This window comes from Crocodylus siamensis, chromosome 3, assembly GCF_052110815.1.
Source record: "Crocodylus siamensis isolate JL-2025a chromosome 3, ASM5211081v1, whole genome shotgun sequence".
In the NCBI taxonomy this organism is placed as follows: domain Eukaryota; kingdom Metazoa; phylum Chordata; order Crocodylia; family Crocodylidae; genus Crocodylus; species Crocodylus siamensis.
In genome coordinates, this window is record NC_143397.1 from 28,909,261 (window position 1) to 28,934,783 (window position 25,523).

Below are 25,523 nucleotides of genomic sequence, written 5' to 3' on the forward strand. Positions count from 1 at the left end.
GGAGGTCCAGCAGGCTGGAGGTGATCAGGGGTCCACCAAGAGATGCGGGGAGGTGTGACCCACAGGTGGGGTAGGAGGGCAGGCGTGACCGGCAGGTGGGCTAGAGGGGACACGCATGACACACAAGGTGTTGGGGGAGCAAGTGTGACCTGCAGGTGGAGGGGCAGGCACAACTTGTGGGTAGGGTGGGGATGCAGGCACAACCCACGAGAGGAAAGGGGAGCAGGCGTGACCTGTGGGCGAGGTCAGAGGGCAGGCGTGACCCATGAGGGGTAGGGGGAGCATGCGCAACCCATGGGTGGGGTAGGGGAGTAGGCACAACCTGCGAGTGGGGTTGGGTTCCCCCCCAGAGAACCTACACCCTCCATCCCTCCCCACACTGGGACTTACTTGCTCGGCTCTGGCATTGGCATACACTGATAAAAGCGACTGCACCCAGAGCAGCCTGTGGGATGAGCGTTCACAGTGCAGGCTGCAGGGGCAGAGAAAGGGGCTGGGGGGGAGCAAAAAACCAACCAGTGTGGGGGAAGAGGGGAGTGCAAAGACCAACCCTAGGGCTGGGACCAGTGACTGGGTTTTGCCAGCTCCAGGACTCCCAGGGGAAGTAGACAGAAGTTCCATGAACCAGTTTGACCTAAATCAAATGAATCTGATCCTACATAGATCCAGGTTTATCTTAAACTGGGTTCTGCAATTTTTTGACTGGTTTGTGTGCATGAAACTGCTGCTCAGTTACAGGTTTAGACAGACTGCTGGTCACTGAGGGCATTTATACACATGCTTCAGAGGTGAGGCGGGGGAACACTTTAATTAGAGCAGCTCTGAGAGCCGCTCTAATTAAAGTGCCTAGAGCATCTCATGTATCAGTGTCCTCACACTTCAAATTGTCAAAGGAGCTTTAAATAAAGTGCTGTTGCTGCCATTTTGAAGCATGGGGATGCTGATACACAAGTGGGAGGCTACTAGAGCACCGTAATTACCACTCTCTAGCAGACTAGATTGAGTCTGCTCTGACATGCTGTAATTACAGGGCATCAGAACAGCTTCCCTGCTTGTGTCTAGGCACCCTGAGACTGGGTCTGTAAGTGTAAGGTGAACACTGGGATGAACTAAATTTAAATAAGCTGGTCATTTTGAACCTGATTACTCTCCCAAATGTCTGTACTTGGCCCTGGAGAGTATGACTGAGAAAAAAAGTCCCTGGACTGAGAGCTGACTTTACTTATACTGTAAGCCTGATGGAAAGTCAGTGGGAGTAGGGCCTTACAGTCTAGATTTAGTACTGTCATCTCATTTTCAAACTGGTTTGGCCAGACCTCTGTTACAACTTGTTTATCACTCATTATTGTAAAGTATTTAAGGTAGCAGCTAATAAACCCTCTAGAACACTTTGAGAAGCAGCATTTAATGTTTTGGTAACTTCAGATACAAGTTTATCTTCCCAACGGCACATATTTAAATGGTTATGCCTCAGATCCTTGTGTCCAAAATTTGTTCTTCAGGTCTTTTCTCTCTTGCCCTCGGGACCTTACAATGTACACATTATTGAAGTGAATTAGGTAAGGCTGTTTTAATGTTACTACTTAAAAGCTGATTATAAAAGCTAACAATGGACCTGATAATTATATGATGCTAGTGATGTGTCAACAGCACTTTAATATATTAGTACCTTTTGTTCCTTTGGCTTTAGGAATTATTGACTTGCCTGCAGGATCCCAGAATGGATTTTTACTGCTTCTCTGCCAGTGTTGTCACTTCTTCCATTTGCTGGATCCATAAAGGCACTAAATAGACCAAAAGAAATTTTAGGCTGCAGTCACCAATATGATGCTGAGTTCAGATCTACATAAACATAGATTATACATTTCCACTCTTTTCCCAGGTCCTTTGACAAGTAAGAACTTGGATGAATTAAACTGAACTGCCTACACCCTTACAGGAAGATATGAAGCTTTATTATGAGAAACACCTAAAGAAACAGATTGTGGTATTGCTAATATGATTTATTGAATGTATATTTGCAAAAGGTAAATATATACTTAATAGTTTGAGAATCCTATTGTATCTGTCACTATTCCTAAAGTTCCAGGAAGCACAGATGTTCATTTGTTTTTAATTTAATTTGTAGCCAAGGCCAAATTAGCCAAAACTAATTCCAAATCCAAGAGTCCAGAACCATAAGTGGCCCTACTACTAGCAAACATCCTCCACCCACACCTGGGGCTTCAGGTGTTTCTAAAACTTTTGGCAGGCATCCCATTTGCAGGGCCAAGCCCAGGAGCTTGGGGTTTGAATGCTCCTGAGTTTTGCTTGACCTTAGCCATAAGGCCCTCAGAGCAAGCAAGAGAGGAGACTACCATTTCCATAAACTGGGCTTAAAACCGCTGCACCTTGGTGGGTACTGAACCATGTCAGAAGAACAGTTCAGGAAAACTGCCTTCTTGGACACGGGTACATGGCATTTCCCCTGCCAGGTTAAGCTACTATGTTTGATCTGAGCTTTCAAGAGAGAAGCTTTTTTTTTTTTTTTGCACCAGTCCTGGAAGCACTGCAATACCAGGTCAAGGCATGGAGTGGATGGAGCACGCTCCGTGCTTATTTGTGGTTGACTAAGCTCCTATCACTGCAACTGTTCAATGCAGATCTGTGACATATCTTGGAAAGTGATGGTGAGCAAGTGGGGCATGTCCTGGGCACTACCTAAGCAGGGTAGAGAGAGGAGGCCTCATCCTCCTGTCTTATGTTCCACTTGCAGAGGGCTGCAAAAAGCAGCTGGTACAGAGACTATCCTACCTTGGAATGCAAGGCATTCTGGGAATTGTAGTTTTGTGGAATATCAATTGTGGAATTGTAGTTTGCTGGTGCTGGGGGGACACCTAACCCCCATTTTTTGCCACAAAAATCTGCATTTTTTTACCCTTTCAACATGGGCTTCAGCACCAAAAAATGGGGCAAAATAACTCCTTGTCAGCAACAGCAAACCCCAGTGTCACCTGAGGTCTACAATTCCCAGAATACCTTGCACAACATTACACACACTGCCAGGGTGCTGCTCCTGTGCACCCCGTGTGCAGAAACCAGAAAGAGGGTGGAAGGGTGAGAGAGACCTGCCACAGGCATGTGTTTGATCTAGGAAGTCCTTCTGGCTTGCCTACTAGACTTGGAAATCCTCGTTCGAAAGTCCCTGAATTTAGAATGTTTCCACTGACCCTTCCTTGTTAAACATGATTTTGGTCTAGCTGTATTTGACATCTTGTTGGATATCTGCTTTGTATTTGCTGTTAATGGTCATTTTTATAGCATGGCACAACTTAGGAAATACAGGTATATTAACATATTTTTAATTAAAACAGCTAACTAAATGTTCTGAAGAGACTATAGAGATTTTTACAGTTGCATGCAGTCTAGCTGGATTCTCTTTTTGAAACCACCCAAAATTCTTCTTTTTGAAACCTCCCAAAGGAATTCCCAGTCCCTGCATTTAGCTAATGTTTTCCATTTATTTCAATCCTGCTTTCCTTTTTTCTTCATAAACAAATTTAACACAAGTTTGTTGTTTAAAGCTATAATGCTTTCTTCATTTTAATTACAATTTCCTACTTCTCCTTTCCTTGCACACACTCAAGACAGATTAAAATCTAGGTTTTTTTGGATTAAAAAGGAGTTTGTTTTTTATTCTCATGCTTTTTTCTTTCTTTTATATAAATGCCATAATTCATTTTCTTTCCTCATAATAATAATAATTAGTAGAAGGGACAACTCTTCTTGCTACAAAAAGAGCTCTAATTGATTTTTCCACACACCTTTTTTTGGTTACATTTCCTTTAATTGCATTCTGTACTCTCTGTTTCCACATCAACCTTTTTGTATAAACAATAGGTAACTCAGTTCTAGTAACAATTTTAGTAACAATATAAATTGTCCAGTTTTGTGTAATTTCCACTCTGGCTGCAGAATGAAGATGCTAAATTCCATAAACCAACTGAGCTCTCACTTTCTAACAAGTCAAGAAATATACTTTATGGTACCACCAGTTATGAATTACACTAGATGTCATGCCTCAGACATGCCAGTTTCAGATGTCTGTAATTTATTCCTGAAAATACAAATAGGCTGTAATATAAGGATCATTTCTAGGTGGAAATTTTACATATATTCAGTCTGGGAGGGTATTATGTAGTCAGTGGTTTATGTTTGCTCTCCTTAGACAAAAGGCTCCTTGTCACAAAGAAACCAGGTTTTACAGGCATTGTTTTTCATTACCTTGAAAATTATTTAAAGTTTCTGTCCAAGGTGCTTTGTATCATTTAGTTAATCAAGAAATCTCACTATAGGTAAGTTTTCAAGCCTTACAGTTACAGGAACCTACTATTGCAGAATGTAACAGTAGCTAGCACAAAAAGTTTTCTTATTCACTATAAAAATCCATGAATAAAAAGATCATGCATAAAAGAGATGGAAAGTGATAATTAAGTAATCAGACATCCAAGAACTAAGCTTTAGGGTGATAAATATAAACACAACCACAATTACTTTTTTCAATCGGTTTAATGTTACTTTAATATGATAATAAAATAAAAAGTGTTTTTACAGTACAGTGTCCACTCTTATGGTCCAAATGAAAACATAATTTGAAGACAAAACTGACAGGTGCCACATAAATCTTAAAAGAAATTCCTATAATTACAAATTTCCTTCATACAAAGGAAGCAAAGACAAAAGAGGATTTTGTGGAGGGCAATAAATAAGGCAAAGGAGTGAGTGGGAAAGAATCTTGCAAAACATTTCAGGGACTAATTCACAACATATTAATGTGACAAAACTGCCTTTGAATTTTCAACACAAAATATATCTGAAGAAGAAATATGATTTGGGCTTGTAAAGCCAAATTTCCTCTTCATTACATGAGTTGAAATCCAAGACTAAGTAACACCATACCACAGTTTGGCTCTCCATGCATGTAGCTGGTTTAAAAGGAAGGCTATAGCTTGGCTCAATTAGTTTCTCTTGACAGAAGGCTCCTTCTGTGATGTGTTTGTTACTTTATTTAATTGACTCTGATTGCAATGTAAACAAATGCTGCAAGTCTTAAACTTAAATTTTAAGTTAAAATAAAATTTTCTTTTAAATTTGCCACCAGTGACAGATGCCAGTTACTTTGCTTAATTCGCTTCTGACAGTGGCTCATCACCTGGCATGATGAGGGACAGTACAAGAACAAACAGAATAGAATAAAACAAAAACTTTTTATATCAGACTTGAATTGCTGTTGTAATTTATGTAGGTAAAGGTCCAGCACTGAAGACAAATGTTTTATAAATACTGATCTTAAAATGACTATGTTTAGACTGAATGACACCTTTGCTAGAAAGACGGAACAGAAACCCAGACTTTTTAACAGTACTGCTCCTTTAAGGAAAATTGGCAGGAATGTGTTTTGCACAAAAATGTTATAATTCTGCCCAAAATGTAATTTTCTCTAAAACTTTATTTCCTTTACTGTTTTTGTAGAAAACCTGTTTTTCTTCTGTGCATTATATTCAGACTGTTATTATAAATATACAAATATCTGTACTGAGAAGCAAGAGCAGAAAGCTTCTACACAGATTTTCTCATTCAAGTTTTCATTACTTATGCATAGATTTAAATTACTGATATTTGGTAGTCTGTAACATTAAACAAACTTTAAGAGGAGAAAACAAATAGATGCTTAGTTTCCCAATGAGTTACAGCTTTTTGTTTATTAACATTTGTAGAAGTAGGGCGGTTAGCTAATTCTTCCCCTAATGGATCATCTAACTAAAATAGTTGGGAGTGCTGGTTTCTGCACAGGATTTACTGGCTGTACATGAGAAAGAACTTAACTGCTTCAAAAGAAGTTTATCTTTTCAGACCTTTCTGTGCCTTCACATTTTCTTTCTAAGCAAGGCACTCACTTTACAAGCTCATAGGTCAAAATTATTCTCTTATGTCCAAATACTATATATAACAATCAAGTAAGGCTCAGTCTTTTGTTTCTGAGAGAAAGTGAGAGGAAACTGACACTTCAAAATAAGGGGCAACCTTCACAGCAGCAATGAACTCAAGATTTCCTGAGCCCAATGAGCTAGCAGCTGCAAAGTGGAACTTCTAGAAAGTCCTAAAATGTACAAAATATGAAAAATGTACCTTTACTCATTATGTACTGTGTTACTATTATTCTAAACAAATCCAACTTTACAACTACTCTTTCACAAAGGTAACATCTCGTGTCAAATTTTCAAGTGCTGAAAGTTGATATCACTGTAGTTGAAAATCAGTTTTACAGTTTAGAACCTGGCTTCTTGTTGCTACGCGATTAACTGAAAGCTGTTGGTTTACATAAATATTTCTCAGGTTATAATGCAAGGCAACTGAAAACAACTAAGCTTGAGGGATTTCCTGTAAGATTTTTCTAAAAGGAAGGTTCGTTTTGAATAGCTTATGGTAGAAGGATACCTAACATGTTCGTGAGTTCTTGTTTAAGGGGGCTGAGGTGGTGCAGGTGCTAAGGTGCACAGTTGACAGCCCAGAAGTTGCAAGTTTGAGGACATCACAGCAGAAGCACTGACACCGTGGTCCTATCAGATTCCAACAAATCTGTGAATTCTGCTAAATACATTGTTACAAGGAAAAGGAAGGTTCATTTTAAGAAGACTTTTTTTTTTACTTGGGCAAAGTAATTACACATCAGTAATGTGAGGAGCTGTATCTAAAGATGGAAATACAATCATTATAGCTACAGTAGCAAACACAGTGGGGTAAACTCTTAATACAGCAGTGCATTTCCCATTTTCATTTTATTATGACTTTACTAAAACATTTTTAAAGCCCATATTTTATTGTAGCAAACAGATTTAGCTTCAAACACGATCTGCTTAAATATTAGGTAAAATCCTTTAATTAAAAAAAACTAACATTCCTAAAATTTATTTGTATAAAAATGAACACTTTTGTAACCACTTAATACTCTTAAATACGTTTTTCTCTCTTTTCTAAATACAACTGTTAGCCAGGATGTGTTTGGGAACTGAACAGTTGGGTAAGACTAGACTAGAGCAGAGCTTAGAATAAATATTGTAACAATCAGTGGTTATCGTCCAAACTTAACAGTGTTTTCAGATAATCAGTAGTACATCTTGAAATACAAGCTGCATTATTATTTTAATTAGCTGAACACAACAAAGTTTGATTCAAATAAAGCAAATAAATAAGGTTAATGAACATACTATTTTGAGAGTGCTTTACATCTTGAAAGTGCTGTACAAATGTCATCTAATTCTAGAAAGAAAGTGGAATGCTGAAAGAGAGCATAATTTCAAAAGTGGAGGATGACCAGAGGAAGAGCACTATAATATTGCAGTGTAGAAGCAGAAGAAACAAAATGTAGTTATTTAAGAATGACCAATCATTTTAGAAATTATGAAGGAACCAGCAGGAAGATTACCAATTTTATGAAAAGGATGCCTGGATATTACTACCATTTGTACGTTGGCTTTTTCTGTAACTATAACATATCCATACTGGATCTGTAGCTTCAGGCTGCCTAACCTTGAAGTTGTGAAGAATGCAGGGATCCATTTTACTGATACATACACCTCACTGTAAGTGCCCAAGGACCATCATTCTTAGACATCAATGTGAATTCCATGTTTTATAGACATCAGCTCTCTGGTACCTGTTAAATACATAATAAATGAACACAGATGTGGTAGAGATGCAGTAGTTGCTACATACAGCCAGTATGGCAAGGGAGCAGTTTTTCCAAATGGACAGATCCACAGGCCATGACGAATTCCATCACGAACATGGTGAGAAGTCCAGGATATAAACAGCATCCAAGGAAGAAAGCACCATGAGTCCTTGAGCCTGAAAAGGTGCATAATAAACTTTAAAGTAAGAGCCATGGCAGGAATCACAGTAGAACAATGAAGAATTGGTCTTCGTGGAAGAGTCAGTGCAGCCTGCAGAAAAGAAAGATACAATTCGCAATGGACAAAATGCTTTATAAATGTTCTTTCAAGCGAAAATAAGCCATTTGTTTTCAACAGAAATACAAAGAAAAATGTTTTTATTATCTTTGTTCAGATCTCTCAAAATATTAACCACCTGTTCAGATGCATATGCTGCCCCAATGTAATATGGAGAATAGAATATGGAGTATAAGACAAGTGAAGGGAAATAACTGCATATTGTACTATTTTAAAGCTAAACACAGAAGGTTTCTCATATTAAACTCAATTTACTACTTGGAATGTATCAATAGTAGGTATTTGATCATAGAAACTATTTCGAACTCAGGACAACAACACGAATTAAGAACCCACACTGATTTAATCTGTTCTCAGATTGGTATTCCTAGTTTGTGAACAGAGAACCCACTCAAATGCTAAAAATTTTTAAACACAATTAAAAGGCAACATGACGGTTTCTTAGATTAGTTCTTGTCTATAAGTATCATATTCAACTTTCTTGATGCTAACTTACTTTGATAATAACTATGTTTTGATTTCTCTTAAAGATAGGAAGAGATGTTAATCAAGGGAAGACTGAAATCAATGTTTATCACAAGAAATGACTAACAACACAACAGTCACAGAAAACATTCCGAGTGAACAAGCTGGAAATACGTACACATGACATGAGTTTTTTGCTTTCAAGACTTTGAGGTGCAGTTTCCCTGAAACCCCAGCACCTATCTTCTTGAACCTTGGCAAGCTTCATGCCCTCAGAAGGGGCTACCATTCCTTCAGGTTTCCTCCAAATCAGGCCAGAAATGACAAAGTTAAAGCTGTTTCAAGCTTCCCCGTTATAGCCTATGGGCAAAATGTTGAAACAGCAAAACTGTTTTGACAAGACTAAACAGAACAGCAGTTTTGAACAGAAACGAAATTCAAAACGAAATGAAATGCTGTTCCATTGAAATGCTGAAATGCAAGTCGAAAAAAGAACAGTGCCATTTCTCACAGCCTAGCTCTCAGGTCTATTAATTTTGAAGTGCAGTTATAAGACGTAAAAGCCCCAGAAGGCCCGGAGAAGCACTGAACACATTTAAATAAAAAAATCTCAAAGCATAACCTACTTCTAGAGCAGAAATTTTAGTGTCCCTTTTTTTTTCTCTATCTTTTCATTTGACTTTCGGCCATTCAAAAGTTAGAATTTCTCCTCTTACATTAAGATGGTGCTAGCAAGGTTTCAAATATCTTGCCCATCAATCCACATGAAGATAACTGCTTAGCAAAAAAAGATCAATTAGCTGGTTATTTCTCTGAGATAGCAGAGGAGGAGACAGATCAGAAATAGACTCCAACATCTGAATGAATTGGCGTGACCTACATTTAAAAACCATCATTTTAAACCTAATTTATATTTGTACTTTTAGTTATTTTCCTACAAAACGGCTGAGTCTCATTGGATTTGTTTAATTTGTTACTTCCTTTGCTGAACAAGATGCAGAAGCTATAGCACAGAATACATGTATTCAGCTTGCTACTTTGATGTGAGAAAATGGTGAGATATTTCTTATTTACTAGATGACAAGTTATTTTTATATGAAATCTGTGTTTATTGGAATGGAAAAAATAAATAATGTGCAGAAACAGAATTTACATTTTTTCTGTAAATACAACTGCCTTAAACACAATGGATATTTAAGATGAAAAAGGTTATCAAAATGTATTTATTAAACAAAGGGACTATTACCTGTATTTAGTGAAATTACTACTTGTTTCTGTTCAACCTTCTACACATCGCTATACAGAGAAAAATAAACATTTCTACTTTTTCAGTACCCAATTGGTTTCTGAACCTGGAAAACAGGTTCAGATGTACTTCTTGGATACACAAGAATGGGGAAATCTTGTCTTTACACCTAAAGAAGAGACTATGGCTGCTAAAAATCAAGGTGGTTCCTAGACAAATTCTGATGCTAGGTGCTGAGTGAGACAAGGTTTCTTGGGTAGATGTGATACCTTTTATTAGACCAACTAAATAGTTGGAAAAATTGTTCTTTGCAAGCTTTCAGGCACAAACACCCTTCTTCAGGCATAGGGAAAGCCTGCTGGTGTTGTGCACTTTCCATGGTGGAATAGAAGCCAATATGCAAAATTCAGGTCTGTGAAAATTCAAATGCGTGGCAACAAGGATCAGAAGGAATGGGCGACAATAAGTGAAACAGGTAGGTGGCGGGGGGGGGGGGGGGGAAGGGGAATGTTGAACTGGTGATAGAATGTAGCTGACAAAATGCAGACAGGTTACCTGGGGAGTTGGAGGTTAGGCAGGTTATAATATACCATATATATCCAATGTCTATATTTAATCCATGATTTTTTGTATCCAGTAGATTTATGAAGTGAAATGTGTAGGTGATCACCACCTGCAAACCTAATAACCCCCTGGGCCCTGCTGGTGTGTCACCATGGTGAAGTGACCCCTGCCTACTCGGCAGGGGTGGTGGCATGGAGTTGTGCCCCTTGCTGCTGCCAGGCGGGCAGGGGGTGCTTCGTCATAGCAGTGTGAAGCTCCCAGTGGCAGCAATGAGCTTCCCCACCTAGCATCACTCTGCCCTGCTGTGCTGGGTCTTGTCTGCTGGGCTGCAGAGGCCCAGGGAGAGGGCAGGAAGAACGAGTCCACAACTGGCAGCCCACATCTGCTCCGACCCCACCCCACCCAAGACCAACAGGCTCTCCGGCTGTGCCTCCCATGGGGGGGAAGAGAAGCCAAGATCCGTGCTCTGCCGCAGCTGCTGCCTTCCATGGGCAGCAGCCAGGGTTTGGGTGCTGCTGTGGAGGGCATGGATGGGGCTGTGGACCCAGGCCCCTGGCTCCATAACTCTGGCAGATGGGGGCCCCCTCCAGCAGGGCTGGGGTGGCAATGGGCTGTGGATAGGGAGTGAGGGGCAATGGCATCAACAGGGCTGTTCAGTGCCACAAAGCAGGGAGGCGGGGGAGGCAGCCACAGCTGGACCTGTGTCCTGATGAGCTAAGGTGGCAGGGGAAGCTCTGGTTTTCTATGATAAAAAGCCCAAAAATCAAATGCCAAAATTGACAGGTATTTAGAATTTATTTTATCTTAGCAATTGAGACATTGGTAGGCTTCCAAATGGCTTTAAAATTGTAAAAATACCAAAAAAAATTGTGTTTAACTCACTCACACACACACACACACACAGAGTGGCATTTCATTTTAATCAAGGAAATACACAGATTTTTGGGGTTTTAATCAGAGAATTTGCGAGGGGTTTTTGCTTAAATCAGAGAATCTGCAATTTTTAAACAGAGAAAACCAGGATACGTGTTCATAACCTTCTCCAGAGTGATCAGAACAGCCTGAAGTAACACCATCTCTGGCAGTAGTACCAGGACCTCCTGACAGGCTGGTAATTGGTCTGAGAAGCAGAATCAAATTCTGATGAAGGACTACAGTAAACACCACAACTGCAGTCAGGCTCATTAGAACAGATACATAAGCAGCTGCTTGCCCAGCTAGACATTCACTGGACTGACATGCAGTACCATTAGCACATAAACATATGAGGCACTTTCACAAAGGTTAAGCATATGCACCAGTTGTCTACCTCTTCTACATGGGGCTAGAAAAGGCATCTGCTAATGGTCCAAGCACCAAGCCACTCCAGCTACTATTACTGAGCAGTTATAGGATGCAACTGCTATTATGGCATCTGAAACCACAAAGACTCTAGAGAAGCCTGCTTAGGATGCTGCTTTTGTGGATGTCTTAAGAGGATGTCTCTCTGTTGACCCACAGGTATCCTCACAGCAGAGAGCACTGAGGTGCAAGGCATCCACCCCCAAGTATTACCCATGATGTTTGCTGTTGTTCTGAAAGAAATCTGTGTGTAGGGAGGGGAGGGATTTCACAGTATATGGTTAATTAGAACAAAAACTGGGAAGACTTCTGGCTTCTTCAGGATGCAAATGGCTTCGGTGTCATGTAGATGCCATGCAAGCTGTTCACGCAGCCATGTGCTGTACATTAACAGTTAGCCATGAGCTTGCCATGAAGGTCCTTAAAAGAAAAAATTAAAAAATTCCTAGCCAAGCAGTAGAAACTTTGCAGGATCACTACAGTGATTCTATTCGCCATCAGTGACACAATTTCCACCATTTTGCCAGAAAAAGATGTAAATTTCTTTTTCCAAAAAAAATTTTGTGCTTATGGGTCAAAGTTCAATGAAGAGTTTCACCACAGCCTATGAAGTATCTAGATTTTTTTGTTGAACAAAAGTTGCTGTTTTGGAGAGTCAGCTAATGCCCATAAAACCTACAGTAGTTAATTTCTGCAGAAGCCGTCCTAGGGCTGAGGTAGGTGTGTGCTTTATTTTGGCAGAACTCCCATTGACCGGTCACAGTTTCTGGAGTGATAAATCAACGAAGCCCTCAGACACAAAGTCCAAGCAGTTCTTTCCCCTGTAAAAGTTCAGCAACTGAACTTTTCAGGGCAGAGGTGAAAGGGGGAGGGGATCATTCAAAAGTCACAGTGAAGTTTACCCACTCCTGGGAGGCAAGGTAAATTTTTCATGCAGCAAAAATTCTAGCTAGTTAACTGGGTTAATGTCTATGGCAAATCTTGCTAGACTCACAAGTCCCTATCACCCCAGAAAAATTATGTACTGTGTATTTACTAGTCTCTCAAAAGCACCTGCACATATTTTGGAGAGACGTCCCTTCCTTCCATTCAGTGACTTCCAAAATGCTTAGGTTTCTGATAGGTCTCTGAAAGACAGATAAATCTGTCTGGTTGGTAAAATGGGCTCTTTAACCTACTCCTCCCATACCATGCTATTAACAGGCAAGTCTGCTGGTCAGCAGGCATGAGAAACTGTCTCTAGGTCAGCACCCCCCACCAGGAAGTATGAGATGCACACCACTTCCCTAACCTATTCACAATGGCAAGGAAGACTAATGATCCAAGAGTCTCTCAATATCTCAGCACTGACGCCAACAGTTATTGCTTCACAAGCACAGAGGAACATAGCTTTGTTCACAACCCCCAAATTCTCAGTAAGACTCCAAGACCTCTTGAAGTCCCCGCTCTTTCAGAGCAATGAACTGCAGACGGAGCAGATGGCAGACTTCCTGGGAAGACCTTCTCACCTAACAACTGTACTGTGCTGCATTACATGGTCAAGAGGCAGGAAGAGAAAAAAAAAACAAAGAGGAAATACTGGCAGTAGATATCACTATCACTGAAAAGACTTGCATTCTCTTTCTGAACCTTTGTTTTCCTCTGAAGGTGCACTCATTAGTTTGTACTTTGCTCTGTTTTTAGATTTCACTACAAGTGAGTGGATAGCAGGTATGATTTCCTTTACTTTTTACACTGTAAACTGATTTCTCATGAGGCAGTCCCGATTGTCTCAGGCTTTGACTTGCATCAAAACAGGAGCAGCACACCACTTCACACATGCAGCCCTTCTAAGCTGCATTGCTTCTGCCCTGTCAGTATGTGCCCAGGGAGAACATAGAACCTCAGAGGCTTATCCCTGGAATGAACCATAATTAAGTTAAACAACAGCAAGCCACAATTAACTTTGGCCTCATAGAGACATTTTCTCCTGGGAGAGTGGCTGCTCCCCCAGGAGAAATAATGAGTGCACAGATGTTCAGGCTTTTTCTCCTAGGGTAAAAATGGCCACTCCAGGAGAAAAATAATCTGGGAACAACCAGGGTTAAGTCATTCACAGAATAGTTTTCTCCTGGGACAGCAAGTGTCTGTACATGCTATGGCTTCTCTTAGAGAAGAACAATTCTCCAGCTTCTCCCCCTCTTGCCCAGGGAGACGGTGTCACTTGCCAGACTCTGCTACTCCAGAACACTTCCACTCTACATCCTCCACACTGTGCTGTAGGGAACACAGACTGACCACAGGCAGTCTAGGTCAACTAATCAAGGCTGGCCTATGTACTACTGTGACCTGTCACCAGGCAGACTAAGGAAGCCTGCAGACTACAGCATGCTGAGATGTGTGCACAGTGTCAGCTGTACAGTGTCAGCAATGCAAGTCTCCACCTGGGGGCCTCAGCATCAAATTATCGGTATATGCAGCTCTGGATAAGTTTCTCTACCTGGAGAGCAAGTCTGTGAGAACTCTCTCAGGATATCTGAATGTGTACATGCAGGATTAGGCTACATACAGATGTTCAGTTTTTACAGGAGAGAAGCACTGTTCTCCAAGGAGAAACCAAAAGTGTACAGACATTCAGACTTTCTCCCAGAGTAAAAATGGCTTTTTCTCCCAGAGTAAAAAATGGCTTAAGAAAGATAACTTGGAATAACCAGGGTTAAGTTGCTCCCAGGAGAGATTCTTTTGGGAGACTGAATGACTATATGCTTTTCCCCAGTTTCACTCAGTAGGAGTGGAGCCAGGAGAAAGGCTAGGGACTCCAGTCTCAGGAAAACAAGGGGAAGCTAGCCAGTGGGGAATCAGGCTCAGGGAGGCTCACCATGGAGTCATGGGACAAAAACCCCTGCCCATTTTCCTGCCACGTAGAAATGAATGTCTTTATGTGGCCATAAAGGCATACTACAATGTTTATCTGGCATTCTTCACAGGTACCACCTTGAATCAGTACAACTCTCTGTAGGATCCCAGGAAAAAAGCCTCTCTCAGGGGAGAAATGCAACTTCTATTTACAGCTCATACCGCAGGCCTACCAAAACTTATGCCTCTCTGATCAGCTATTCTTTAGGTGCTACCCTGCCCTGTCTTCTGCCTTATTGCAGACAAACACAGCTATCCACCTCTCTTTATTAAACTAAATTACATAAATAACTGATCAAGTGTGGTCAGACATGCTACCAAGAACAATGAACCAGTGTCTCTTACACAAACATCAAATAGGGAAACCCAAGAAAACCAAAGGTAAACCAGCCACACTGCTAAGTAAATCAAACAAAATAATCTGTCCCAAACTAACAAGAACCTGCAAAACACAATGAGTAGGGATCTACTTAAATTGCACAGAAAGGAAGTTAAAATCACAGACTGCTCATGTTATCCGGTGCCATTTTCATGGTTTTTTTTGCAGTGAGCTCTCCACCATTGTTAACTGACTGAGGGGCCCCAGCAACCCCGCCCCTCACCACTGATGGACTGAAAGCTGCCTTTCATATGACCCTACCCCTTGCCACTAATTGGTGGAGGGGCTGGCCTGCACAAAAGGCTGCCCTCTCAGACAATCAGTGGTAAAGGAAGGAAGGGGCAGCCACCACCTTGACTGCTTCCCTTTGTGCCAGTGCTTCCCCCTCTTCTCACCCCCCAGCAAGCTGTGAGGCTGGGCAAAAGGGGAGTCAGGATTTTATTTATAGTAAGTCCCGTTCCCCTCTCCCCTCCACGATTCTGTGCAACATTGCAGGGAAAGCAAGTTCACATTGATCATAGAAACCACTTTTTGCAGTTTCTGCAAAAAATCACAAGTTGCATAGACCCCTACTCATATGAAATGCCGCCTATAGCTTGAAAGTGAGCACATTTTGAATTCATAATTTCCCTAGACCCCTTCAAACTAGGGACAGACATTGCTTACTGGAGTACCTGCCAGAAGTGGAGACTGCCTACAGGGTCTATCACTATTCAAGTTCTAATCCATACAAAAAGACTTGCCTCTAGGTTTAAGATGCAAGGTTCAGAAGACAACAGTAATATAAAGAGCATTTTTGGACACTAACATTAAGTAATGTTAGAGGCACATATCTTGCCTTCAAGCCTTCTTAGCGTGCACACTACCACTGTGCTGTAACTGCTAAAAGTAAATGGAAGTGCTTTGTTGCTCCATGCTTTCAAGGAATGACTTCATAAGCCATGCGATGACAGGATGGTCAGGTCTCCCCCCGCCAAAAAAGGTGGACACGTGTACCCTACTGATGACCACATCATTAGAAAGAATCTAAAAGATCTTCTCATGTGTCATCCACTGGGGAACACTTCCTACACTTAAATGCAAGAACCTTGCCTGCATGATCCAAACTTGCAGAACACTGTGGTTTACATATTCACTGGCTCCTCCAGGAGGGCTAACTATGAGCACATGTGCCATCAAGGGCTCTACAGTTTGGTAACCTTTCTGAAAGCTATTACTTCAAGCACATCCCTGAAACCTTAACCTGTAAGTAAACAACTTGCATTAATAGGACTAGAGCCTGACAGATTGCTTATCAATAGCAAATATTTAACCACAGACATGTAGCATTCTGGAAGGCTAGTTTCCAGACAGCAATAGCAAACTGCTTCTAGATCAGTACAGGCTCTCTCTATTGTGTCTTCTGACACTGAAGCACTGGCAGCTTCTTCATACAGAGCCATGAAGGTCTGCCTGTTCATGAGGAAATTCTGGAGAGACTTCATTATCCTATGACTGTCAAAGTATATGATCCCATCAGGCTGTGCCTATTACACTCCAGAAGTGTACTATATACTTGGAGCTTGTATCATGTGGGGCAAAGCATGCATCACGGGAGCTAACCCTGCCATGTATGCCTCCATATATACTCTCATTTATTGCTTACCACCACCGAAGCCCTCTAACCTTGTGAATCCTCAGGGGCCTTCAGAACCACTCTTTGTGCCTGAGCACTTCAGTCTCTATCACAAGGAGTTCCCCACTAAATCCATGGTTATTTCACACCCCTGCAAATATGTTTTGCTGAGCAGCATGAAAGACCAACAAAACTACATTTAACAGCAGACACTCCTCAGAGCCATGCATCATAGTGAGATCAGTCACACAGAAAAGGTGTAGCCACCACCATGCTCTGGGAGTTGCTTCTCTTTGGTGTGTCAGATCTCACTGAGACACAGCTTTGAGGAGTGGAAGTTATCCAACATCCCGGGCACTGGTTTTGTTATTAAGACCAAGATTGTTATTTAGATGCTGGAATATCCAGTTGGTATCAATGAACATCTCATGATCCATCATCTTCAACCAGACAACATGCAGGAGTCATCAGTTCATAAGCCCCAAACCCTGATGCAGATAACGAAACAAAAGAATTTGATTCTAAACTTGACCAAGTCCTGTCATCTGTCCCCAAAGAAGATAAGATAACTTTTCTTGGCAATTAAATGTTAAAGTGGCCATGGAATGGAACATTTAGAAAAGAAAGGATGGGGAAAAGTCAATTCAAATAGAGTTCTTCTCCTGAGCAAATATTTAGAACATGATCTCATCATCATAAGCTTATTCTGTCAAAGCAACAAATAGAACACATCATGGTACAGCCACTCGAAACACTGGTACCTAAGTCATAATGTTTGCCCAGGACTGTTGCGATGTCTGTAACACCAGAGCTATGGCCAGTGCAGATGACTGCTGGTTACGTCATTGTTTAATATGCTCTGTCACATCTATTTGTAGCACTCTAAAAAGACATAAGCAAAAGAAGGAACCAAGGAAGAGGTTCAATATTGAGTCCTTGAAAGACCCTGCTATAAGTGATTCTCTCAAGCAGTGCCTCACTGAGAAACTCTTCAAACTCCCTGATAATCCTGACGACGTTAAATCACTGAGGGAGCCTCAAGAAAAGTATTCATGAAACATACGAAGAATCTCTAGGCTTCACCACAAAGAAACACTAGAACTGATTTGATGAGAACAACAGGGACATTCAAGCTGTTGTGGGCAGAAAAAGGAGAGTCTTCAAAGCTTGGTAGAAAGACATCAACTCCAAAAAGAAGCAAGACACTTATTGCCACATTAAAGCCAGAACCCAGAGGAAAGCTAGAGAGAGTGAAGAACATGTGGTAGGAGGACAAAGCAAAAAAGAGATTCATTAGTTTGCAGACAGCCACAGCTCATTTAAAGCTATCTATGGGGCAACAACACAACAAGCCATCCCTCTGAAGCCCGAGGTTAGAACAACACTCTTTAAAGATAACTCCACCTTCAACAAAGTGGAAGATGCACTTTCAAGAACTCATGAACTGAGATTATAATGTTGAAGACAATACCATTGAAACCACTAAGGACTACGGTGCAGATCCACCAACTCATCAAGAGGCCTTGAAAGCTGATGAAGAACAACAAAGTGTGTGGTCCTGATGGAATACCAGCTGAATTTTATCAGCAAGGTAGAAAAAAGCTCTCTCACCAACTACACATCATTATTATGAAAATCTGGAAACATGAAAAGATTCTCAGTGACTTGAGAGATGACAGAATCATTACCATATTCAAGAAAGGAGATAGGTTGGATTGCAGCAATTATTGTGGTACTGCACTCATGTCCATAGCTGGGAAGATTCTCACCTGCATTCTCCTCAGTAGACTATTTTTCCTTACTGAGAAAATTCTCCCTGAATCTCAATTTGATTTCAGTTCACTTAGAGGTAGCAACAAGATAGAATCTAGTATAGACAGCTGCAGAAGTGCTGTGAACAACATAGATCTTTACATGGCTTTCATTGACCTGACTAAGGCCTTAGATTCAATCAACAGAGAGACCTCATGGAAGATCCTGATGCCATGTGGATGCTTGCCAAAATTTGTTACCAATATCAGCTTTCTTCATGATAACATGATAGCAAGAATCCTAATTCTTGCTTGGAAATGGACCTCTTCACTATTCCATCCAGAGTCTAGTAAGGATATGTGATTGCACCAACATTCTTTTCAACCTATTGCAGCTATTCTGGATCTCAGTGCTGACAGACTTCCATCCACAGTCAACATCTGGTATTACATGGATGGGAGTCTCTTTATCATCAACTGGTTATGTTCCAGATCCAAGATAACCAACACCTCCAGTACTGATCTCCAATATGCTGATGATTGTGTCATATATGCCCATTCAACTGAAAAACTCCAGGTAACTCCTGATTGCTTCTGTGAAGCATATGAAATGCCTGGACTCACCATCAACTTCAAGAAAACCAAGATACTTTACCAACCCACCCTAAACCAACTAGTTGCTCATCCATAAAATTACAGTTAGAGAGCAATCTGTGGAGAATACTGAGTATTTCCCCCACCTGAGTAGCTACCTTTCCCAAAAAGTACAACAAAGTATTAATACTTTTGAACAAACTTGCCTTACTGTGGAGGCAGAGACACATAAGGAAAGAGGTATGACCCTACATCACCAGAACCTACTCCTTCCTCCTTTGCCACATCTGCAATTGAACATGCAGATCTTGGATTGACCTCTGACTTACCACAGACTTCCCCATTTACTGGAAAACTGTACACTTTGTATCAAGGGACTGCCAATGCTGCTGACACAGCAGGTTGTACTTGCTTCCATCCATAAGCCCAGTGAGGAGAGGAAAGTTGTCCATGAACCAATTCCCAGAAGGGCTGTGTTTGGTATGGAGCAAGGGAATCTAAGATGCATCAGCGAGTTCTGAGCAACACAATAAGAATGAACCTGTGGGTGGCAGAAGGATGGGACACACAATGTGGTCTTACCACTAGGCACCTGCATACCATATTAATCTATTAAACCATGTAACTTTTTCATGTTACCGATGTTTAGCTCATTGCATTGAGTTACAGGGAGCATGAATGTGCCACATAGAACAAATGTCTACAACAGGCATATTTAGAATTTATCATTATCAGACATTTTAGGTGTTTCCACTGGTTCAATTTCCAGGAATACACCATTCTCTCTTTGACTTCAGCAAGTATAGGACTGGTTTCAAAAAGCTGATGGTGAAGAAAGGAATGAACGACATGACAACTGTTACAGGATGTTGTTCCATCCTTCTTTCTTGGAAGTATTTTTCAATATTCAAATCTAAAGGTGAACAGTCTCAGTATAGTTCATCTGGAATTGTTCTCATCATACTACAATCTCTTTTTAAACATGCTTGTTTTTAGTAACTGTTGATATAAAGGAAGCAGAACCAGTGTTAGGAAGTGAAACATACTGCTGTAACTGAATGGAAATTAATAACTGTTTAGTACAAAAATTCTAATAATAAAATGCTTTTGTTAAAAATAACTAAAACATGATCATTCATAAAAGTAAATTCTAGAAGAGTACTATATTGTGAACTGGAATGACAGAGCAAAAGGTTCACAAATCAAAGTGATTTTGACAAACTGGAGAGATGGATGGTTTAAAATGAACACAAAAATTCAATAGTGGAAATTCAAGAAAGGAAGGAATGAAGATCCAGGGAACTACAGGCCAATCAGTTAGACCTCAATCTCTGGAAATATCTTGGAAAAAATCAAAGAAACCAGCAACAAGCTAATGGAAGGCAACATTCTGAGAGCCAACATGGCTTCATTGCAGGTAGGTCTTTCCAAACCAACCTGATTTCCTTCTATGACCAGATAATGCATCACCTTGACGAAGGAGAAGAGGTTGATGTCATATATTCAGGTTTCAAAAAAGCCTTTGACTTGGTCTCCCCTGATGTCCTCATGGTAAAATTGGGGAACTGCAGCCTCGACAACCTTATGGTCCAATGGCTGGGGAACTGGCTCCACGGTCAGACCCAGAGAGTCATAGTCGATGGAACCAAGTCAACATAGAGCATAGTGACCAGTGGCACCCCCCAGGGCTCAGTACTCAGACTAGTATTCTTTAATATAACATAATTATCTGGATATGGATGTTAGAAGTGGACTGGTTAAATTCGTGGATGACACCAAGTTATGGGGAAGTGCAGTCACTCTAGAGCAGTGGTCTCCAAACTTTTTTGATCACACACCCCTATCAGTAAAAAAATTTTTGAGCATGCACCCCCAATATATGTATATTTATATAAATATAAATAGAAGTTCCAATATTTTCTTCCCGCACCCCAATGGATCATCTTGCGCACCCCACTTTGGAGAACACTGCTCTAGAGGATAGGCTGGCAATTCAGGCTGACCTGGACATGCTTTCAAGGTGTGCAAATCAAAACCTGATGACATTCAACAGGGAGAAATGCAAGGTGCTGCATCTCAGGAGAAAAAACCCACAGCATACTTATAGGTTTGGCAGCGCTATGCTCACTAGCACCATAACCGAAAGAGACTTGGGGGTCACAATTGACCTGAAGATGAACATGACCTCTCAATGTGATACCACAGCCAGCAAAGCAAATACAACTCTGGCTTGCATCTACCAATGCATCTCAAGCAAGACCCAAGAAGTCATCCTGGCCACCAGTCACTCAGCCTTGGTGAGGCTGCAGCTGGAGTACTGCATCCAATTCCGGGCTTCACACTTTAGAAAGGATGTGGAGAAACTTGAGAGTCCAGAGGAGAGCCACGCACATGATTACAGGTCAAGAGAACAGGCCTTATGAGGAGAGGCTGAGAGGCATGGGACTCTTTAGCCTAGAGAAGCAGTCTCAGGGGTGACTTGGTTGCACTCTATAAGTATATAAGGGGTGTGGCATCAGGAACTGGGAGAACATCTGTTCACCTGGGCACCCTAAGGAAAAACAAGGTCTAACGGTCGCAAACTGCTGGAAGACTGTTTTAGACTAAACATAAAGAAAAACTTCTTTACTATCCGAGTCTCCAGAGTCTGGAATAAACTCTCCCCGGAAGTGGTGCAAACACCTACTCTGGATACCTGTAAGAAATGCCTGGATGCTTATCTTGCTGGGGTAATCTAACTCCAGCTGACTTCCTGCCCCTTAGGCAGGTGGCTAGACCCAATCCTGCAAGGCCCCTTCCAGCCCTAATGTTTATGAAACAGAGTTCAGTACAAAATGCTACACTTAGAAAAATTAAATATTCAAATAAATGGGGAATAGCTGATTAAGCAGCAGTACGGTCATAATGGATCATAAATAAAAGTATGTAAAAAAAAAGATGTTAAAGAAAAGACTCTTTTTAATTCACTAATAGGAGTGGCATATATAAGCCACAAATGGTAACTGTTCTCTACTTGGCATTTGTGACACTACGGATGGCATACTGCGCCCAGTTCTGGGCATCACACTTAAAATACTACAAACTGAAAAAAATGTAAAGACCAAGAGGAATGATGGGGGTTAGAAAATGTGACCTATACAAAAAGACAGAAGGAAGTGAAGGATTATTCAGACAACAAAAAACAACTGTTGAAAAAAATGACAGTATTCTAATATACTAAGAAATCAGGTTAATTTGCAACAAAGATTTAGTTTGGATATTTGGTGTGGGGGAGTATCTAACTGCAAAAGTGCTAAACACAGTAGCGCAGGCTCTTTACAAGCCTTGTGGATTTTTTTTTAAGAATGAGTTGGTGATTCTCTCTGAACCTGGAGGGCTGTACTCTATGATCTCTTGTGGGGCATTCAAGCAATATCTGGTTAGGATTCCATGACAGTACAATCTTGAGTAAATATATGTAAATACATGTCCTGCTACACTGCCACTGGTGAAGTCTGCCATCTGCTGGTGATAGTTAGGAAAAATAAGACTGTTTTTAAAACCTAATTATAACAATTAGTATTTAAATGATACATGTATACTTAGCTGATTTTTAAAACAAATGAAATTATACTAGCAAGTATTCATTAAAATGTAGTTTATGTAATGAAGTTCAGTTGAAAATAGTCTGATATTGACAGAAAAATTCCCTGACAATTTGTGATTTTTATAATGACATTTAAAAATGACCATTTAAAAATAGCTTCTATTCTTGATTATAATGTCAAAACATCCCTTTAAAAAAAGGGGGGGGGAATTAATTATATCAAAAATGTTGTCAAGTACTTGAAATAACTGGAAAAAAAAAATCAGAATTTCTCTTTCCAATCTCTCATTTACAGCAACAACAGATATTGCTGTTAACAGTAGATGAAAACATTTTCAAGCAGAAGTACAAGCTTTAAATCTCAGCTACAAATAACAGTAGTTCTTATGCATAGCATCTTCTACAAATCAGGCCTAGTTATTTTTTCAGCGCTCAAGCATTTGGCATGATTCTCTCTCTTAGTTTTAATTAGTGTCATACACAGAATGCTGATATCTAGTTCTCCTTGGGCTAAGTTCTATGAAGAACTCTGCCTTGACAAGCAGTCTTGCAAAAAGAGTACTATTTATTGTATGTACCTGCTCCTTCATTGTATCAGTGTCATATTTCTTTCTTTTATTAATCAAAAGAAAAAAATGACCAAGGTTCAAACCCTGCACAACCAACCATCACAGAGAAATACTCAAACTAATAGTTAAGTAAACGGTTATGAATTAATACTCAAGAAAAAAAAAGAAATTTGATGTATTTTGCTTACCTTGAGTGAGAGAGAGCCAGCTAGAAAAAAGTGATCCACATCAATGACAGAAGAGAGGAAACCAGCTAAAGTGACTTCAGTAAAATCACTTTTCTTCCTGAGTCCAATCACTATTGCCCAGGACCACATACCCACCACACCATGCGCTGCATTATCAGACAGGGCTCGGAGCCAGTCATTTTGCTGAATATAAGAAAACTGCTGAAGTCGGTCTGCTATAAAACAGAAAAACCCTAGTCCTAGACTGGAAATAACTGAGGCTGTGCTGAAAGTTTGAAGAAGAGCATGGGCCTTTTCAGTCTCAGATGCCATAGCATGTAACATGTCACCACCGTACACAAAATGTCATCAGGATTTCCATAGGGCATCGTCTTTTAAATCTTCAGTCATACTGTAAATTGTCAGAGAAAAAAATCTTAATGAAGAAGTGTATTAGGTAGCACTAAATATTTCTTATTCCCAACGGTCTGTGATAAAACATATTCTAATAGTAAATTCACTGTTTGAAAGTTAACTTACTCTAAAAACTTGAAATACAATTAACACAATTCACTGAGTCAAACATTATGCATAGCACAAAAAATTGATTCAGAGCCATAATCTCAAAATAAGTAGATTAGTATATTGTAATGCTATTACTCCATCTTTTGAACTCTCTAATTTCATTAAAAGGAATCTCTGATAATTATATCTGAAATTACATTTGATCATATCTCAAGACTCCCTCACATGATAAAGCCAGGATTTAATTACATTACTTAATTACATTAATTACCTAACACTGAAGCAAAGCTGTTTCCAATTCTGCCTTGCTGGCTCGATTTTCAAAACCTCAGTTTGTCATTCTCTGAATTTTACTGTGATCTTTGATTACTCTTTCCCCATTAGAAGTTTTCTTTGTGTGCAATCAGAGTATTATTTCATATCCTGCAACTGATAAACCTATAATCTCACACACACTTTACTGAACAGCTCTTACTTTGTTTATGCTGAAGAAATTGAGACTTGCACAAAGTGTTCAGATAGAGGACTATCTTGCAATAATCAGGAAAGGAAGGAAAATGAAGACAGTAATCTTCACACAAGGACAACTGAACAGAACTTTAATTCTTTCAGAGCAAATCTAAATATGCTGTTCCTTAACTAAATACTCAGGAGAAATCTTCTACTGTTGTTTCTAGGACACTCCTCTCTATCAACTGTCACTTTTTTAACACTAATAGACAAGCAAATGGATGAGCAGAGAAATAACACTCAAAATTCAACCTTTTGCACTCAACTTTGGGATAAAAAAATTCACCAAAATAAGGGAATCATACTATTACTGACAAAGGAAGTGTTTAAGAAATGGAAAATATTTATTATTTTATTTATGCACTGTAATTTTAAAGGTCTCAAATGTCAGTGCACTGAACCTTGAGAATAACTAAATCTCCTTAGTAACTGTTTACTATAACATCTCAAAACACAAAGAATGAATCACTTTCAAAGTAGTTATTGCAAGGATGCATTAAAGCTCAAATACTACCTACTCTTGAAGACTGGTCTCCATGGGTAGACTGTATTTTGAAAAGAGTTAAAAAAATCTACAAGGCTGTGAAATAACAGAAGAGACCAGAAGCAGCTAGCAGGCAGCCAAGTTGCCTTAAGAAAGGAGAGGCACACCAATACATTGGTCCAATATCGGACTGGCACTGATATAAAGAAAATTGTCTGTATGGCCGACAACTTGACTGACAAATGGCCTGCGCATGCACGCAGTTGCAAAGCAGTACGTAGGCGGCGCAGCAGCTTGGAGAGCTGTGTGCAGCTGGTAAGTCTGGTGTGGTGGAAGAGGAAGGGGGAAGGGAGGGAATGGGTGTTGGGGGCAGATCAAGGCCACTGCATTGAGGGAAGGAATGGGGCGGGACAGAGCTGTGACTCATCTGGGGAGGGGAGGGACAGTGGCTCCTGCTGCTGTGCACTGCTTATTCAGGAGCCTCTCATCTGGCAGCTCATCCAGCAGCTCCAGCTGCTTGTCTAGGAGGGCATGGGTGAGGACACGATGTGGGCACCCAGATCTGCACAGGTCAGGACTAGGGCTACGTGGGGCTCTTCCTGGTGGGAGCTCGGCCAGGCTGCATTTGGGATAGGTGATAGCAGTGCTTGGGGTGGGGGGAGGTTGGGGGAACTACGGCAAATTTTGGGGTGGATGCAGCTCCCCCTGCCCAATATGCCTCTCCTAGCACTGTTGCCACCTGCCCCAAGCATGGCCTGGCTTGGCCTGGCCTGGCCCAGTCCCCGCTGGAAGAAGCCCAGTGTAGCCTGCAGCAGCAGCTCGC

At 40.7% G+C, this 25,523-nt stretch overlaps 1 protein-coding gene across 1 annotated transcript; it reads right to left on the bottom strand.

Annotated features, from left to right (window-relative positions):
• Positions 1 to 4,538: 4,538 nt before the first annotated feature.
• On the bottom strand, positions 4,539 to 23,567 carry TMEM267 (transmembrane protein 267). Its single transcript, XM_090038032.1, has 2 exons — positions 23,203 to 23,567; positions 4,539 to 7,982 (listed from the first exon to the last, which is right to left on the bottom strand). Exons 1-2 carry the CDS (start codon positions 23,524 to 23,526, stop codon positions 7,647 to 7,649), a joined length of 660 nt encoding a protein of 219 aa, XP_089894158.1. The 5' UTR covers positions 23,527 to 23,567; the 3' UTR covers positions 4,539 to 7,646.
• Between the last annotated feature and the right edge of the window lie 1,956 nt (positions 23,568 to 25,523).